The sequence below is a fragment of the Sciurus carolinensis genome, chromosome 11 (genome assembly GCF_902686445.1).
Source record: "Sciurus carolinensis chromosome 11, mSciCar1.2, whole genome shotgun sequence".
Taxonomy (NCBI): domain Eukaryota; kingdom Metazoa; phylum Chordata; class Mammalia; order Rodentia; family Sciuridae; genus Sciurus; species Sciurus carolinensis.
In genome coordinates, this window is record NC_062223.1 from 75,700,851 (window position 1) to 75,718,856 (window position 18,006).

At 36.6% G+C, this 18,006-nt stretch overlaps 1 protein-coding gene and 1 pseudogene across 2 annotated transcripts in view; both read right to left on the reverse strand.

The window, feature by feature from the left end:
* The window catches only part of Fchsd2 (FCH and double SH3 domains 2), a 244,730-nt gene that overhangs the window by 108,386 nt on the left and 118,338 nt on the right, over positions 1 to 18,006 (reverse strand). For both annotated transcript variants that reach the window (XM_047517161.1, XM_047517162.1), the window contains exons 7-8: positions 17,391 to 17,445; positions 16,457 to 16,585 (exon numbers count right to left, since the gene is read on the reverse strand). In XM_047517161.1, coding sequence (XP_047373117.1) covers positions 16,457 to 16,585; positions 17,391 to 17,445 — 184 coding nt within the window. The remainder of the gene's footprint in view (positions 1 to 16,456; positions 16,586 to 17,390; positions 17,446 to 18,006) is intronic.
* Positions 1,127 to 2,292, reverse strand: LOC124958762 (S-formylglutathione hydrolase-like; annotated as a pseudogene).

Here is an 18,006-nt window from a genome sequence, read left to right on the forward strand (position 1 = left end):
AAAATCTAATTTTTTTTGTGTGTCATAGGAAGTCAATCATAATATAACCAATATAGCAGAAAAAGGATCAACTGTCTCACATTCCATAAGCCCCTGGGGAGCTGTTCCAGAGAATCATAACCTTCTTGTTGTGGTTCACTGATGGCATGGATTCTAATTCATTTTTGTATCATCAAGTGCCTATTACCCAGTATAAACTCAAATGCTTGCTGAGTTGAAAATGATATGCAAATAATGTTAAAAGGTAAGGCAAATAGCACTGTAACAGAAACTGGCCCTCTGGTAAAGCTCCTGCCATTTCTAGGTATATTCCTTCAAGAATCTCCTGCAGAAGAGAACCTGCAGGTATGTACACAATCAATGATAGCAGCATTGTTTATAAAAATAATGAACAATAAACAACTAAAATTTCCATTAAGAAAAAGGGTTATTTACAACATATACATGATGAATACTAAATAGCAAAGCCAAAATTAAAATACCATATGCATAAATCTTAACAAAATGTTGAGTGGGGGAAAAAAGCAAGTTACGGAATATCATAAGGTATGATGCCATCTAAGAAAATATTCTCTGTTGTCAGAGTAGTGGTTACAATGCAGTGGATGAAAGGGATGTGTTTTGGAAGGAGTCACAAAGGAAGCTTCAGTTGTACTTGTAATGTTCCACTGAACATTTTTCCACTGAACTTTTGAAGTTCAGTGTTGAGTAAATTGGTAGTTATTTTATTATCTTCTGAGAATATTTATGTAGCTAAAAAAATTCCATAATACATTTTTTTAAAAGTTCGATATCAAAGTCAGAAAACCAAGGCCTGTAGGCCAATCCAGCCCAACCTATTTTTGGAAATGCAAATACAAAAGTTTACTGGACCACATCAACATTCACTGTCTGTGGGCTGTCAATGACTATACAACAAGAGCATAGTTGAATGGCTACAACACAGAAACCTAAAATATTTACTATCTGGCCCGTTATAGAAAATGTTTTCCAACTTCTGTTATATTATAAGGTACAAATAAAAGTAAGTGTGCAAGTGAAGAGTGCAAGTGAAGAAGGAATTAATACAGAAATAACAGAATGTAATCATGACTGTGGTTATCAAGAAAAACAGTCAGTAGTGTTGATGATGGACAGATGAAGTGGAAATGGAAGGAAAACAAGTAAGAACTAAGCTCTAGCGCACTACTGTCTAATAGAACTCTGAGATGATGAAAGTACTTTATATCTGCATGGTCCATTATGGTGGTCACTAGTCACATGTGGCTTCTGAACACACAAACTGTGGCTACTGTGATCAATAAGAATTTTAAAATTTATTATTTTTTTCAAATTTTATATATTTATTCAGGAGATTCAACTATAGAATTAAGCTCTTTTAGCACCATGAAATCTGAAGTTTTAAAATGTTTTTCCTCAGCAATTCTGTTTAACTTTTATAATCCTGAACAGATTCTCTTATCAGAAGTTTTTCATGCTTCAGATATTTTGCAAATGTTTGATGTGATCAGTAATAAAGGTTGCAATAAAGTAGTGGCTATGATCATAACCTTCCTATAATCGAAAAACAACAAAAATTTTCTTTTCTGTATAGGCAGCTATGAAATTATCAGTGAGTAAATGTTCATCTAGGAGAAACAGATACTCTTTCCCTTGTCCAATGGAGAACCTGGATAGGACTTCACAAGATGGGTTGCATCATATTCCTCCCATTTATTTTGATCTGTTCCCAAATATCTGCTAAAGGTTTGTTCATGTGTACCAAGGACAGAGCACTGGGTTGCAAACTGGAGCAAATGCTGACACAGATTTGTATTTTCCAGGATTTTTTAGCACAAATTAGAGCTCCATGACCTCCCATGAAGTGGCCAAAAATAGACATCCACTGGGGGGTCCACTGGAAAACTGGTATTTATGAGTTGGGAAGCTTCTTTGTTACCCAAGAGCAAATTCTGTAGTTAGTTTCCCAAGAATCTTCAGTGATGGTCACATAAAATCCAGCACCAGTGCAGACATCCCAGCTCTCCATCTTCTCCTTTAATATTGCAGCCATGAGGGCTGGTATCTGGAGCAAATGACAAGGCCGTGTTCTAAGGATGCTTGAAAATAACCAGATTTTGACATAAAATTGTTCTGTGCAAATTAAACCAGGCAATCAATGTAGTGTAGGGCACTTTCCACTTTTTGCCTTTGGTGGTAAGTAGACAGCAAATTTCATTTTGCAGTGTCAAGTTCAAAAACTTTCTGAAGTCCCCCAAAGCACTTGTTGTTGGAAATCTGTTTCGATGCCATTCTTCTCCTATCCAACAACTATTACAAGACAGATAAGCCTATGGTAGTGGTAGCTCAAGAAGTAATTGCAAGGAGATGGCAGGGCCTCAACATTGGCCACCTGGCCCTGCCCACACGTGGGCCCAACCCCTACACCTAACCCCATGGCTCTGCCCTCCTTGGGCCCAAAATTTATTCATTTTAACTAACTTACATAGTCACATGTGCCTAAGGACACCATACTAGACATTATGGTTTCTAAGCCTTGGAAGCTAGGTTGGCTGTACTTATCACCTGAACCCTAGGATGGGGTGATTACTGGTGGAAACCATGGGGGGAAGGGAATGAGTTGTTTCTAATTTAGAAAAGTTTCTGCCACAGATAGATAAAGCATAATGGATATTGATAATGTTAAGGACAAGACTGCAGACAAATTTGAGAATTGTACAGTATTAGGAGAAACTGGGCCAAATGATTACTTTCCCCAAGAAAAATGTCGTAAAGAAAAAGAATGTAAAACAAGAGAAGCAGAGAGCCAAGCTTGAAATATGGGGATTTTAATGCTAATTCATTAAATGAAAAAGTATTACCAGATAAATCAGAAGTACACCAACTAGAGATGGCAGAGAGACTAGAAAAGCCACAACTCAAAATAAAATGAAAGCTGTACAACTCAAATGAGGATGACTTTTGGAATAATTAATGCTTAGCTAGAAAAGCCAGAAAAGGGACTTGTACACCAATAATGTTTTTCTCTTCATTGACCATCTCTCCCCAAAAAGAGTCTGCAAAAGATATGCCAAATTATCATATTTTCTAGATACTGCCATATAAAGCTTTTAAAATTACTTTGCCCAAATATTAACTAGTCCAGACACGTTTAACTTTCATTGAGGACAATAAACATTTGTCTAGAAATAAGCTCCCAATATTATTAAGCTTTAAAGTCTTTCATTAGATTGGCATTTTTTATATTTTTCTGCTCTGATGTACTATACCTTATTTTTCTTCATCCAAATCACAAAGAAGATATTATATGAACTCTTAAAAAGAAAAATATTTTAAAGAACATGTTATTCAAAAAACTAGTTAACTATCTCACTTTCCAGCAGCCAGTTAAGTTGCTCTCTATAGGTCTGATTAAACTGGTTATCTCATTTCCAGGGTTTAGCAATAGTTTTTTTGTTTTTTTTTATTTTTGGTTTAAGTTAAAAAAAAAAAAAAACTTGCCTTACAATATACAGACACAAAGCAATATATACTTAGTATCTGTTCTAATCAATACTGGTGGCTTAAGGAATAAAAAGAAATTCCTTGGGGAAGCTGTCCAAATATTTGTATTTAGACAGAAAATGATCATCATTTTCAGAATAATTAGAATAGGAGAGAATGTGCAATGTTCAACTAATAATTTTATTCTACAGTTCTCAGAATTTATGACAATCACTGTATGCTACTGCTTGTTATATTAATTTTTACTACCAAGGAGACTGGAATGGTATAGGAATAAGAAAACACCAGGGTGTTTAGGAGAGAACACAGACTCTGAAGTCACAGAGACTTCAAGTCCTAGCTATAATATACCTTAACTGGACTTCACTGAGTCTCTGAAAATTGATCTATTAAATATGCATAATGATATTTATTAGGAAAGATACTATGAAAACTAAATAAATAATGGTTTTAAAAGTACCTGTAGTATCTAATAATGCTAGGCACCTTAAATAGTTGCTCCATTCTCACTCCCAAGCACTGAAGTCTCTTCTACACTCTCCTTCTCAACAACAAAACAAACAGAAGAAAACAAACAACAACCAAAGAAAACCAAGACTTATCTAAAATATACTAGAATTTCTTTTATTTACTTTGCATACTGGGGCTTGAACCCAGGGGCACTCTACCACTAAAACCATATCCTTAGTCCTTTTTATTTTGAGACAGGGTATAAGTTGCCAAGGCTGGCTTCAAACTTGCAATCCTCCTGCCTCAGCTCCTAAGTCACTGAGATTTCAGGCATGTGCCACCAGGCCCAGCTAGAACTTCTTTTATTTAAAAGACAACATGTAACAACGCTTCAAAATGAACAAAAACACTTTCATCATCTTGTGGCTCCTAATGGAAGCCAAAAGAGAAACATAATGCACAACTATGTTCCACTTAACAAAGGAAGAAGAAATAAGTCCAGAGAACCAGCATCATGTAAAGAATTAATGACACCAAACCCTTCTATTAGACTGGCCAGAGCTGAAGTCAAGCTTTATCTAATTTCCTCATTTACAAAGTGGAAACTATTTATCATGTGAGGATTAAAACAAGATTGATTATTCATTCATTTGTTCATTAAGTATTAATTCACAAACATTTATCATGCATTAAAAATATACTAAACTAGGTAGTAAGGATAAAATCGCCAGTGAAACAAACAACCACTGTCCTTACGGAAAGTATAGGTGAGTGGGAGACAAGGCTCTTATCACACAGTCACAGGTCTAAGTAAACTGCAACTATACTAAATGCTACAGAGATTAGATAAACCATTTTCCTGGGTGGGAGGAGTAACCAGATTAAGGAGGTCAGTGAAGTGTTCTTCAGAAAACCCCCTAAGGAAAGAGATCTGAAGAAGCAACTTTAGAGGGAGCACAGGGAGCGTGTGGGGGGAGGGGGTGGGGCCTGACAAGCTCAAGAGAACAAGCTAAGAATATCAATATTGGGACTTCCCCCACAAATGAACTACCAAATTATCTACACTGAAACTCCAAATTGACCAATTCTACCACAAACTAAGACACCATACAAGTATATATAAGCAGAAGTAACTTTAAAGTTAATTCTATTACTGATAGCATAGGAGTCAAAAAAGTAATATATAATATAGTCATATACCATAGAAACTTTGTATAAAAAAAGGAAGATTTAGGGAACAAAATGGAATAATTAGACAATAAAACCATTTTGAAAAAGTTAAGCACTCAATAAAATAGTTAAAGTCGTCTCCCAGAAAATACAGCATAATTACAAAGATGGAATAAGAGGAAAATGAAATTTAAAGAACCAGACCAGGAGACTCAACATGTTGATAATAAGAGTTCCAGAAAGAGAAAAACACAGAGAAGAATTAATCCAAGAAATCCAAGGGTATACTAAGAATATTCCATAACTTATAAAAAGGAAAAACAAATAAATCAGATACAAAGAATTCAAGAACCCGGGTGGCTCTGAGTTCTCAAAAGCTGTATAGGAAACAGGAAAACAACAGATTATGGATTCCAACATTTCCAAAAAGTGTTCAACCTTTAACTGTATACCCAAGTGTAAGCACAGAATAATGACATCTCATAAACAAGCACCTCAAAAAAGCTTACTTTCCATACCTTTCTCAAGAAGGTACTAAGAAAAAAGAAGACATACAAGAAACTGGAGATCCAGACAGGAGACAGCAAAGGGAGAGCTCAGGACAACTTGCTAACATCAGACAGAGGGCAACTAATCCAGACTAGAGGTGTGTAACTCAAAGACAGACATGATGAAGGTGTCATCACCAAGACCCCAACAACTGTCAACATAGCAACAGAGTCCGAGAACTACAAGGAGAAAACAGAATAATCAATTGTTCTGGCACCTAAGAAGGCAGAAGGGGATGAGATATGATCCAAAGTCAGACAGAAAGATCAGCTTTGCGCAATAGGAAACACTCTGGTACTTAGACTCTTTTAAGTCTTCAACACAGATGAAAGCAGGCAGTGGGACAATACTGGAGCTCCCTTTCAATGGTTTCTATTTTCCCTGTAACTTAGAAGGAAAACTCATTTGTTAGCTTGGAGGTGCAGCTCAATGGTAGAACACTTGCCTAGCATGCACCATGCCCTGGGTTCAATCCCCAGCACTGCCAAACAAAAACAAAACAACTCACTTGTTGAGTATGAAAGAGAAACAGTAAGTTTGAAAAGTAGGGAAAAAGTTGAAATAATTGTTAAAAACTGTAGGAAACATTAACCAAGGAGATACAGTCAGATATCTGAGCAATGTTGAGGGCCCATTTAGGACTGGTTCCACTATTAAGTTAATGATCATGAATTTGCTCTACTGAAATGTTTACTTTAGCATTATTTACTATTTAGATGCAGATACAGATAAAGAGGTTATCTGGATTTATCCAGAGTTGAGATTTCATTTCATTTGCAGAGGTCAAAGATTACAGTACAGGTTAGGGTATTATTTAAATAATGAACTAGGAACTCTTACCAGGATAAAGATAACGAAAAAAGATAATGTCTGAAGTGGTTAAGATAATACCAGGGCAATATTAAACAATAACAAGGATAACTAATATTATTATTAACCACAGTCCTCTAGGAGTGACTTTATTTTCTAATTTATCATACTTTATGTATTTTTCTAATCTATAAATATATATATATGAGCTCAGATTGAGTTTTTTGAGGATGAGTAGTGTATCTTACTTGTCTTTGCATCTTCCAAAGACCAGTCCAGTAATTGCCACACTGTGACTGTTAACTTGTGGGATTAAGTAAATTAATCAACTCCCTTGCTTCTAAAATGTCCATATAATTTTTAAAAAGATTCAAACTAGGACATTATCACCTTAACATCTACTCAGAAAAACAGACATTTCTAAATAAGGCATCACCTTTCAGTGACAGAAGCCAATAGAGTTACAGTTTGAAGTTTTCCAATACTGTAGGCCCACAGAATTAGCCTGCAGAAGAAAATAAGTTCATACGTGCTCCATATTTAAGGAATTTCTGCCTTAAAGTACCATTATAGGGTACCTAGTTGATTTAACAATAATGTTTCATGAAATGAAAAATTGGAAGCATAATCTACCTAATGCTGATTAAAAACAAGCATGGGGACTTCAAAGGAAGTTCAAGAACACATAATAATCTGACAGTTGGCCAGGTTCATTAACTTCCTCTTTGTTTTTGGCAGAGCACAGACCGACTTGATAATGTATTTCTCCTGGTTTATTGAAGGACATCTTCTTTTGGAGTAGATTCAATTTTGAAAAGATAGGATTTGGATTAGGGATGTAGCTCTATAATAAAAACTTGCCTAGCATACATAGGACCATGGGTTTGATTCCCAGTACCACAAAACAAAATCGTTTGTTTGCTTATGTGGTACTAGGATGGGCCCAGGGCTTTCCACATTCTAGGCATACAGTCTATCACTGAAGTTACTCTCAGCCTATATAAGATTTTTGCTGCTGTTTAAGCTTTTAAGCTTTTTTTTTTTTTTTTTTTTTTTTTTTGGTGCTGGGGATCGAACCCAGGGCCTTGTGCTTACAAAGCAAGCACTCTACCAACTGAGCTACCTCCCCAGCCCCTGTTTAAGCTAATATTAGCTCATTTTAAAATATTCATAGGAAGGGGACACCTGTGCCATTATAAAAACTAAATGCTATGTATGTTTCTAACAATTCTGCTAATGTTTCTAAAGCCTTAATTGGTCTCCACTTAGAAATCAATGGAATATTGGATCCCACCTTAAGGTTTAATGAGTTACTGTCTTCATGGTTTTCAGAGACTGGCTGAAATACTAATTGCTTTTGTATTAATTGTTTACAAAAAATTAGTGCTTTGCTCTCTTGTTTACTGTTGACCTAGCATGATCCCTGCCCTATGTATGCCTTGTCCAGTTACCCACCAATGGCAACCATGGACCTCCTGACTGCCCTGATGCTGAATACCCTAAACTGTTCATGCCCCACCTGATAGAGAATAAGGACTTCAGGTCACTTCCCACCAACATCTTCCTCTCTCAGGAGAAAGCAGCTTGGAGATATCATTGCTCATTTTTTCCATAAAATGAAAAGTAGAAATTGAAATATAACGAGGGGCCCACTTCATGCCCTGAATAATAGCTGTGCTGCTTTAAAAATATATATTCATAGGGAAAAAATCTATATACAGATTAAGCAAAAAATCCGAAATCTGAAACATTTTTGGTCCCAAGAATGTCAGATAAGGGATACTTAACTTGGAGATTATCAGCTTTGATCTGATGATAGACATGTACAGGATACAGGGTATCAAAAGCTGTGCTAAGAAGGGGAATGGGGGAAGAAATGATAGTAGAGTAAAACAGGCATTATTACCTCATGTACATGTATGACTGCATGACTGATGTGATCCTTCAATATGCATAATCATAAAAATGAGATTATACTCTATTTATGTATGAGCTATCAAAATGTATAAATGCTTTTTACTGTCATATATAACTAATTAGAACAAATGAAATTTTAAAAATTTTTAAAAAGTTGTGCTAAAAATCATCTTCAGTATTTGCACTGTTTGAAAGTGAGTATACATATTTCCCTAAAGAAACCAACTAAAATGAATGGGAGGCCAATTCCCAGGCATGAAGCACTATGAAACATCTAAAAAGATGCTAAAACATCTAACCCCCTATGTCCAGTACTCTATGGGGAAAGGCAGAGAGCTCTCATTTGGATATCAAAATAATTTCCCATCTCACTATTCTAACCTATATTCTAACCAGCAGAAGTCACAACAGGTCAAATAGTAGAAAAAGGGGATTTCAGGCAATAAACAAAAAGAAAGAAGTTACTTCTTAGTCCAGTTTGACTTCCTCCAACAGTCCTGCCTTTTGCTTAAGGTCCCAGGAAATGTTCCATCTTTACTTTCAAATAAAGAACTTGTAGTTTCTGGATGGAGCTGATCTCTTTCCCAGAGCTTCGGTAGTTTAAAAAAAAAAAAAAAAAAAAGTGCCTGTGCCAGTCGTATCCCCATTCTCAACTGCTGTTTCATAAAACAAGCAATTTAACTATAGCAATACATGTGTTGGAGTCATTGAGAACTCTATGTTTGAGAGGGGTGCACTGAAAATACAAGAGGAAAACAAATAATCCAATTTTGGGGTTTTTGAGAAAACAGAAGAAAATGAGATGCAATTCAAAGTGGAGTTGCCGATCAGAGTTCTGGGCAGCTGCTCAGAGGAGGAGGCGAGTGGTGAGTTGTTTGAACTCAAAGCGACCGCTCCTGAACACCGGGGGGCTGCCTGGAGGAGGAGCACAGTGGGTCATTTAGTCTCGGAGCAGCCGCACCAGAGCTCCGGGCAGCTGCCTGGAGGAGGCGTGCAGCGGGTCGCTTGGACTCAGAGCGACCGCTCCTGAACACCCGAGGGGCTACCCGGAGGAGGAGGAGGAACTGGGCGAGTCACTTGGACTCGGAGTGACTGTCCAGGTCTACGGGCGGTTATCGGGAGAAGGAGGCTGCGCAGTGAGTTGCTTGGACTCAGTGACTGCACCGGAACACCGGGCGGCTGTCTGGAGGAAGAGGCGTGCGGTCGGTCGCTGGAACTCGGATGGACTGTACGGGGCTCCAGGTGGCTGCTCAGAGGAGGGGCCGCACAGCCAGGCAATTAGGTGCAGAGCAGGGTCCCAGGACCTAGGAGGCTTCTTGGTGGAAGAGCCGCACAGAGACACGCTTAGGGGCGGAGCGAAGGTTCCAGGACTGCGGGCAGATTCTCTGAGGAGAGGCAGCCTAAGGAGACTCGTCTGCGAAGGGTGAGGCTCCCAGGCCCAGGAGGTAGGTCCGGGCCCCTGGGAACGTTGCAGAGGAAGGCAGCCCAACCCAGGCGGTAGTTGTAGATTCAGGGGAACCTCTAGGAGGGGAACAGACCAGCAAGACCTCCCCACCGGGTGAGTCTTCCCTGCGGGGTGAGATTTTCCCACAAGGATGGTAAAACCAGAGACACAGGCCCAAACAGGCCTTGCCTCAGCCCACAGCCTAGTTCCCCTTTGGATGACCATTGGTCAACAAGTGGAGGCACCTCTGCCCACTATCAGGGAATATACCCCACCTGAAGGCCACTACCCTTAGAGAGGCAGCTTCCTTGTGGAGCACCGCATTATCAACTTCCTCCAAGACTTCAGGCTACTTAAGGCTAAGAGGGGATATACTAGAAATCTTCAGGGACATTATAAGTCAATAGAGGAAATCTGCAATATCTTGGCGGTCCACTGATACCTGAACAATATGAGAAAACAAGGGAAGAAAATGCACCAAACAAATCTAGATGTTACATCAATAAATTCCAATGACAGCATGGCAAAAGAAATGACAGAAAGGGAGTTCAGAATGTACATAATTCAAATGATCAGGGAAGCAAACGATGAGATGAAAGAGCAAATGCAGGCACTGAATGATGAGATGAAAGAGCAAATGCAGGCATTAAATGATCGCACCAATCGACAGTTAAAAGAGAAATACAGGAAGCAAAAGATCATTTCAATAAAGAGTTAGAGATATTGAAAAAAAAACCAAACAGAAATACTTGAAATGAAGGAAACAATAAACCAAATTAAGAACTCCATAGAAAGCATAACCAATAGGATAGAACACCTGGAAAACAGAACCTCAGATATTGAAGACAAAATATTTAACCTTGAAAACAAAGTTGAGCAAACAGAGAAGATGGTAAGAATTCAGGAACAGAATCTCCAAGAACTGTGGGATATCATGAAAAGGCCAAATTTAAGAATTATTGGGATTGAGGAAGGCTGAGAGAAACAAACCAAAGGAATGAACAATCTATTCAATGAAATAATATCATAAAATTTCCCAAATCTGAAGAATGAAATGGAAAATCAAGTTCAAGAGGCTTATAGGACTCCAAATACACAAAATTACAACAGACCCACACCAAGGCACATTATAATGAAAACACCTAACATACAAAATAAAGACAGAATTTCAAAGGCTGTGAGAGAAAAGAACCAAATTACATTCAGGGGGAAACTAATACGGATATCAGCAGATTTTTCAATCCAGACCCTAAAAGCTAGAAGGGCCTGGAACAACATTTTTCAAGCCCTGAAAGAAAATGGATGCCAACCAAGAATCTTATACCCAGCAAAACTTACCTTCAAATTTGATGATGAAATAAAATCATTCCATAATAAACAAAAGCTAAAAGAATTTACAAAAAGAAAGCCAGCATTACAGAACATTCTCAACAAAATATTCCATGAGGAAGAGATGAAAAACAAAGAAGCAAACCAGCAAAGGGAGGAATTATCCTAAAGGAACTGTCAAATAAAGGAGGAACCAAGTCGTGTCAAAAAAATAAATAAATAAAATTTTAAAAATGAACCAAATGACTGGGAATACAAATCATATCTCAATAATAACCCTGAATGTTAATGGCCTGAATTCATCAATCAAAAGACACAGACTGGCATATTGGATTAAAAAGAAAGATCCAACAATATGTTGCCTGCAAGAGACTCACCTCATAGAAAGAGATACCCATAGACTAAAGGTGAAAGGATGGGGAAAAATATACCATGCACATGGACTCAGCAAAAAAGCTGGAGTATCCATCCTCATTTCAGATAATGTGGACTTCAAGCCAATGTTATTCAGAAGGGATAAAGAAGGACATTTCATACTGCTTAAGGGAGGCATAAATCAGCAAGATATAACAATCATAAAAGCCCCAAACAGTGGCTCATCCATGTATGTCAAACAAATCCTTGTCAATTTTAGAAACCAAATAGACCATAACACAATAATACTAGGTAATTTTAACACGCCTCTCTCACCACTGGACAGATCTTCCAAACAAAAATTGAACAAAGAAACCATAGATCTCAATAACACAATCAATAATTTAGACTTAACAGACATTTATAGAATATACCATCCAACCAAGAGCGGATACACTTTCTTCTCAGCAGCACATGGATTCTTCTCTAAAATAGACCATATATTATGCCACAAAGCTAATGTTAGCAAATAAAAGAAGATAGAGATACTACCTTGTATTCTATCAGATCATAATGGATTGAAGTTAGAAATAAATGAAAGAGTAAAAAACAGAAACTACTCCAACACCTGGAGATTAAACAATATGCTATTATATGATGAATGGATAACAGAAGATATTAGGAAGGAAATTAAAAAATTCTTAGAGGTAAATGAGAACAAAGAAACATGATATCAAAATCTCTGGGACACTATAAAAGCAGTACTTAGAGGAAGATTTATTTCATGGAGCGCATTTAATAAAAGAAGTAAAACTCAACAAATAAACAACCTAACACTACAGCTCAAAGCCCTAGAAAAAGAAGAACAGACCAGCACCAAAAGTGGTAGAAGACAGGAAATAGTTAAACTCAGAGCTGAAATCAACGAAATTGAAACAAAAGAAACAATACAAAAAACTGACAAAATAAATAGTTGGTTCTTTGAAAAAATTAACAAAATTGATAAACCTTTAGCCACACTAACAAAGAGAAGATGAGAGAAAACCCAAATCACTAAAATTCGGAATGAACAAGGAAATATCACAACAGACACGAGTGAAATACAAAACATAATTAGAAGCTATTTTGAAAATCTATACTCCAACAAATAGAAAATCTCGAAGACATCAACAGGTTTCTAGAGACATATGAATTGCCTAAACTGAATGAGGAGGACATACACAACTTAAATAAACCAATTTCAAGCAATGAAATAGAAGAAGTCATCAAAAGCCTACCAACAAAGAAAAGTCCGGGACCATATGGGTTCTCAGACGAGTTCTACAAAACCTTTAAAGAAGACCTCATTCCAATACTTCTCAAAGTATTCCATAAAATAGAAGAGGAGGGAACCCTCCCAAACTCATTCTATGAAGCCAATATTACCCTGATACCTAAACCAGACACAGACACATCGAGGAAAGAAAATTTCAGACCAATATCCTTAATGAACATCGACGCAAAAATTCTCAACAAAATTTTAGCAAATCGCATACAAAAACATATTAAAACGATAGTGCACCATGATCAAGTGGGTTTCATCCCAGGGATGCAAAGTTGGTTCAACATCAGGAAATCAATAAATGTCATTCACCATATCAATAGACTTAAAGTCAAGAATCACATGATTATTTCGATAGATGCAGAAAAAGCATTTGATAAAATACAGCACCCCTTCATGCTCAAAACACTAGAAAAAATAGGGATAGAGGGAACATTCCTTAACATTGTAAAGGCCATCTATGCTAAGCCCATGGCTAATATCATTCTAAATGGTGAAAAACTGAAAGCATTCCCCTAAAAACTGGAACAAGGCAGGGATGCCCTCTTTCACCACTTCTATTCAATATCGTCCTTGAAACTCTAGCCAGAGCAATTAGACAGACCAAAGAAATTAAAGGGATACGAATAGTAAAAGAAGAACTCAAACTATCCCTATTTGCTGATGATATGATTGTATACTTAGAGGAACCAGGAAATTCCACCAGAAAACTTTTAGATCTCATAAGTGAATTCAGTAAAGTAGCGGGATATAAGATCAATGCACATAAATCTAAGGCATTTTTATACATAAGCGATGAATCTTCAGAAAGAGAAATCAGGAAAACTACCCCATTCACAATAGCCTCGAAAAAAATAAAATACTTGGGAATCAATCTCACAAAAGAGGTGAAAGACCTCTACAATGAGAACTACAGAACACTAAAGAAAGAAATTAAAGAAAACCTTAGAAGATGGAAAGATCTCCCATGTTCTTGAATAGGAAGAATTAATATTGTCAAAATGGCCATACTACCAAAAGTGCTATACAGATTCAATGCATTTCCAATTAAAATCCCAAAGACGTACTTTACAGAAATAGAGCAAGCAATTATGAAATTCATCTGGAAGAATAAGAAACCCAGAATAGCTAAAGCAATCCTTAGCAGAAAGAGTGAAGCAGGGGGTATCGCAATACCAGATCTTCAACTCTACTACAAAGCAATAGTAACAAAAACGGCATGGTATTGGTACCAAAATAGAAAGGTAGACCAATGGTATAGAATAGAGGACACAGACACAAACCCAAATAAATACAGTTTTCTCATACTAGACAAAGGGGCCAAAAATATGCAATGGAGAAAAGATAGCCTCTTCAACAAATGGTGCTGGGAGAATTGGAAATCCATATGCAACAGAATGAAACTAAACCTATATCTCTCACCATGCACGAAACTAAACTCAGAATGGATTAAGGATCTCGGAATCAGATCAGAGACCCTGCAGATTATAGAAGAAAAAGTAGGTCCAGAGCTTCAACATGTCGGCTTAGGACCAGACTTCCTCAACAGGACTCCCATAGCACAAGAAATAAAAGCAAGAATTAATAACTGGGATAGATTCAAACTAAAAAGCTTTCTCTCAGCAAAGGAAACTATCAGCAATGCGAAGAAAGAGCCTACAGAGTGGGAGAAAATCTTTGCCAATCATACTTCAGATAAAGCACTAATCTCCAGAATCTATGAAGAACTCAAAAAACTCTACACCAAGAATGCAAATAATCCAATCGACAAGTCGGCTAAGGAAATGAACAGACACTTCACAGAAGAAGATCTACAAGCAATCAACAAACATATGGAAAAATGTTCAACATCTCTAGTAATAAGAGAAATGCAAATCAAAACCACCCTAAGATTCCATCTCACCCCAATTAGAATGGCGATTATCAAGAATACAAGCAACAACAGGTGTTGGCGAGGATGTGGGGAGAAAGGTACACTCTTACATTGCTGGTGGGGCTGCAAATTAGTGCAGCCACTTTGGAAAGCAGTGTGGAGATTTTTAGAAAACTTGGAATAGACCCACCACTTGACCCAGCTATCCCACTCCTTGGCCTATACCCAAAGGACTTAAAATCAGCATATTACAGAGATACAGCCACATCAATGTTCATAGCTGCTCAATTCACAATAGCCAGATTGTGGAACCAACCTAGATGTCCTTCAATTGATGAATGGATAAAGAAACTGTGGTATATACATACAATGGAATATTACTCAGCCATAAAGAATGATAAAATTATGGCATTTGCAGGCAAATGGTTGAAGGTGGAGAATATCATGCTAAGTGAGATAAGCCAATCTCAAAAAACCAAAGGACGAATGATATCGCTGATAAGTGGATGATGACACATAATGGGGGGTGGGAGGGGTTAGTGTTAGGGTTAGAGTTAGGGTTAGGGAGGGGGGCAAGAATGGAGGAAGGAAGGACTGTATAGAGGGAAAAGAGGGGTGGGAGGGGTGGGGGGAAGGGGATAAATAACAGAATGAATCAAACAACATTACCCTATGTAAATTTATGATTACACAAATGGTATGCCTTTACGCCATGTACGGAGAAACAACACGTATCCCTTTTGTTTACAATAAAAAAGAAAAATCAAAAAACAAAACAAAACAAAACAAAGTAGAGTTACCTGCCAGCAAGAAGAGACAGCCTGGCAGTAGGTTAAAATGGAGTTCTTTTCCTCCCCTTCCCTCTTTCCTTTACTTCAGTGAAAGTTAAAACAAATACAGGTAGTACAGGTGGGAAGACCAGAATGGAGTTTGGGTATACAAACTGTAATCCAATCTATCTGTATTTCAGAGTAAAACCCAGAGTTGAGACATCTTCTTATAACTACCAGCATTTTTTGTTTGTTCCATAGGCAACTCAAAATCATCAAATATTAATGCATAATTTAATCTACTGAAGATAAAATTATGACACTTTAAAAAAAATCCAAGTTTTTTCAAAAATAAAAAATAGCCAAAATTCTGGTTAATAAGTAATTCAGATTTTTTTAAGATATTTTAGATACGCTATAAAAATATAAAAGTATACTTTTTTATTATATGTCTTTTGGTAAAACCTATTTTTATAAAAATATTTTGTAGAAAATAAGGATACAACCTAACAAAAAATAAAACTATGCTGAAATTTCAGCCTTTCTATGATAATTCAGAAGGTACTTTAAGATTCTGTATAGCATCAATATTTTACTGATTCTAATGACCTGAATCTCAGGAAATAGCTAAAAAGCAGTTTCCCAGCTTAAGAATTATCTCACATCTTATATATCAATCTTGTCTTTTATATATTAATAATCACTATTCAGCAAATATCTGCTGTGACTAAGGAATAATGCAATCCTTCACTGTGCTTTGGCTTTAAACTTTTTCTCACATTAAAAGTTAATTCCAAATTACCTGAAAACAGAGGTCAGCCACCAATATTGAGTACTTTTCAATGAAATACACAGTAGCCTCATTAGTATTCTAAAGACTCAATCCTATATACACAACACCCAGCTCATGGATTGTTTTCATTTTTAATGAAGTAAAATTATCACAGACATTAGAACGGTATTACCTTCATAATGTTAACTAAATCTGTTTGATAGTAGCGATCCTGATGTGCATTTGCTGCTGCTAGTGTAAGAAGATAATCATTCCTTGCGTGGGTAGCTTTGGAATTACACTCAGATCGCCGGGCTTTCAACTAAAACATAAAAGGAAAAAGTCAGTGCAAACTGATACTGCATGGAAAAACACATACTACTACTTCTCTTAGTGGGCAGTTAATGGCTCCTCACCAAGAGTAAAGATAATAATGTGGAGAAAACATTTACATGTATATAAAAATTATACTTCAGTATTGAGAAATGACATAGTGACTGGATACATGAGAAGAACATTTTAAAATATTTGTTATTTATATTTACTATACTTCCAAAGTTTTCTAGAGAACTGAAAAATATTTTGCTTATTCAGATGGGAAAATAAAAGTTCAAAATAAAGGTACCTTATTTTTTTAAGACATGGGTAAATTTGCAGGCATCAGATAATAGTATTTTAAAAATCAACATTCCAAATGTACCAGAAGAACCTCCTGCTGGTGGGGAGCCTGGCAGCAAAGTAAGCTTAATTGATAGGTATTCCACAGCTTGGGGGCCCATCAGAAAAACTGCACCAGCCCAGAAGGCCTGCTCAGAGGTCTAAATCTGAATGAAATGTTTCTGCAGAGCTTCTGAAAGCCCCTGCACTTTGTCTCTTAGACTGAGTTAAAGATACAGACTATGTGAGTTGTACAGAATCCAAATTTACTCCTCAAGCAGTCTTAAAAAGCAAGTTATATTCATAGTGTCCATGCCTGGGTAAAAAAAAAAAAAACCTATCCTTGCTGAGTTAATGACTTTAAAATGCTTCTCTAAGGTAGAATAACTCCACTTCCACCTTCAAAAGACCCAAAACTTTTTAATATATTGAAGGTTTCTCAATTGTAAAATACATCTTTAAAAACTCACCTTTACACTTGCTTTCTGTAAACTGATTCTTGATTGGAAAAGACTAAGTTTAGACCTATATAAAAATATAAAAGAATGTTTAATAAAATTTTGTCATAATAAGATTACTAATTGTTATAATTACTAAAAAAATTAATGACCCTTTTCCAAGACACTGTTCTAAAGTGAATTTATAAATGGAACCCCAAGAGTGAAGCTTATTTGCCTTTATTTTACTATATATATGAAAAAATTTAATATTACAGTAAAATAGGAATACTAGCATTAACATAATAAAAATTATCCTCAGCGAAAAAAATACAATTTGACCAAAAAAAAAAAATCAAAATATATTGATATTTTCTAATAAACAAGTCATCAAACTATAATTATTCCTAGTATCATATAATTCCACACAGTTCAGTTCTTGTACAAAAGGTCAGAGAAACCCCAGGGCAACCAACCTGGGGAGACCAAGGTGAGCAAGTTTTCAGGGCTATATGTGACAGGTGATACAATACCAGAATACAATCTACAGGCTCTAGAAAGTCCTTACTTTTGTTATTCCCCTCATTAAAAATGATTTGTGTTTGGGTACCTGCCTGTGTGCCCCTCCTAAAGGTAATCTGAACTTACT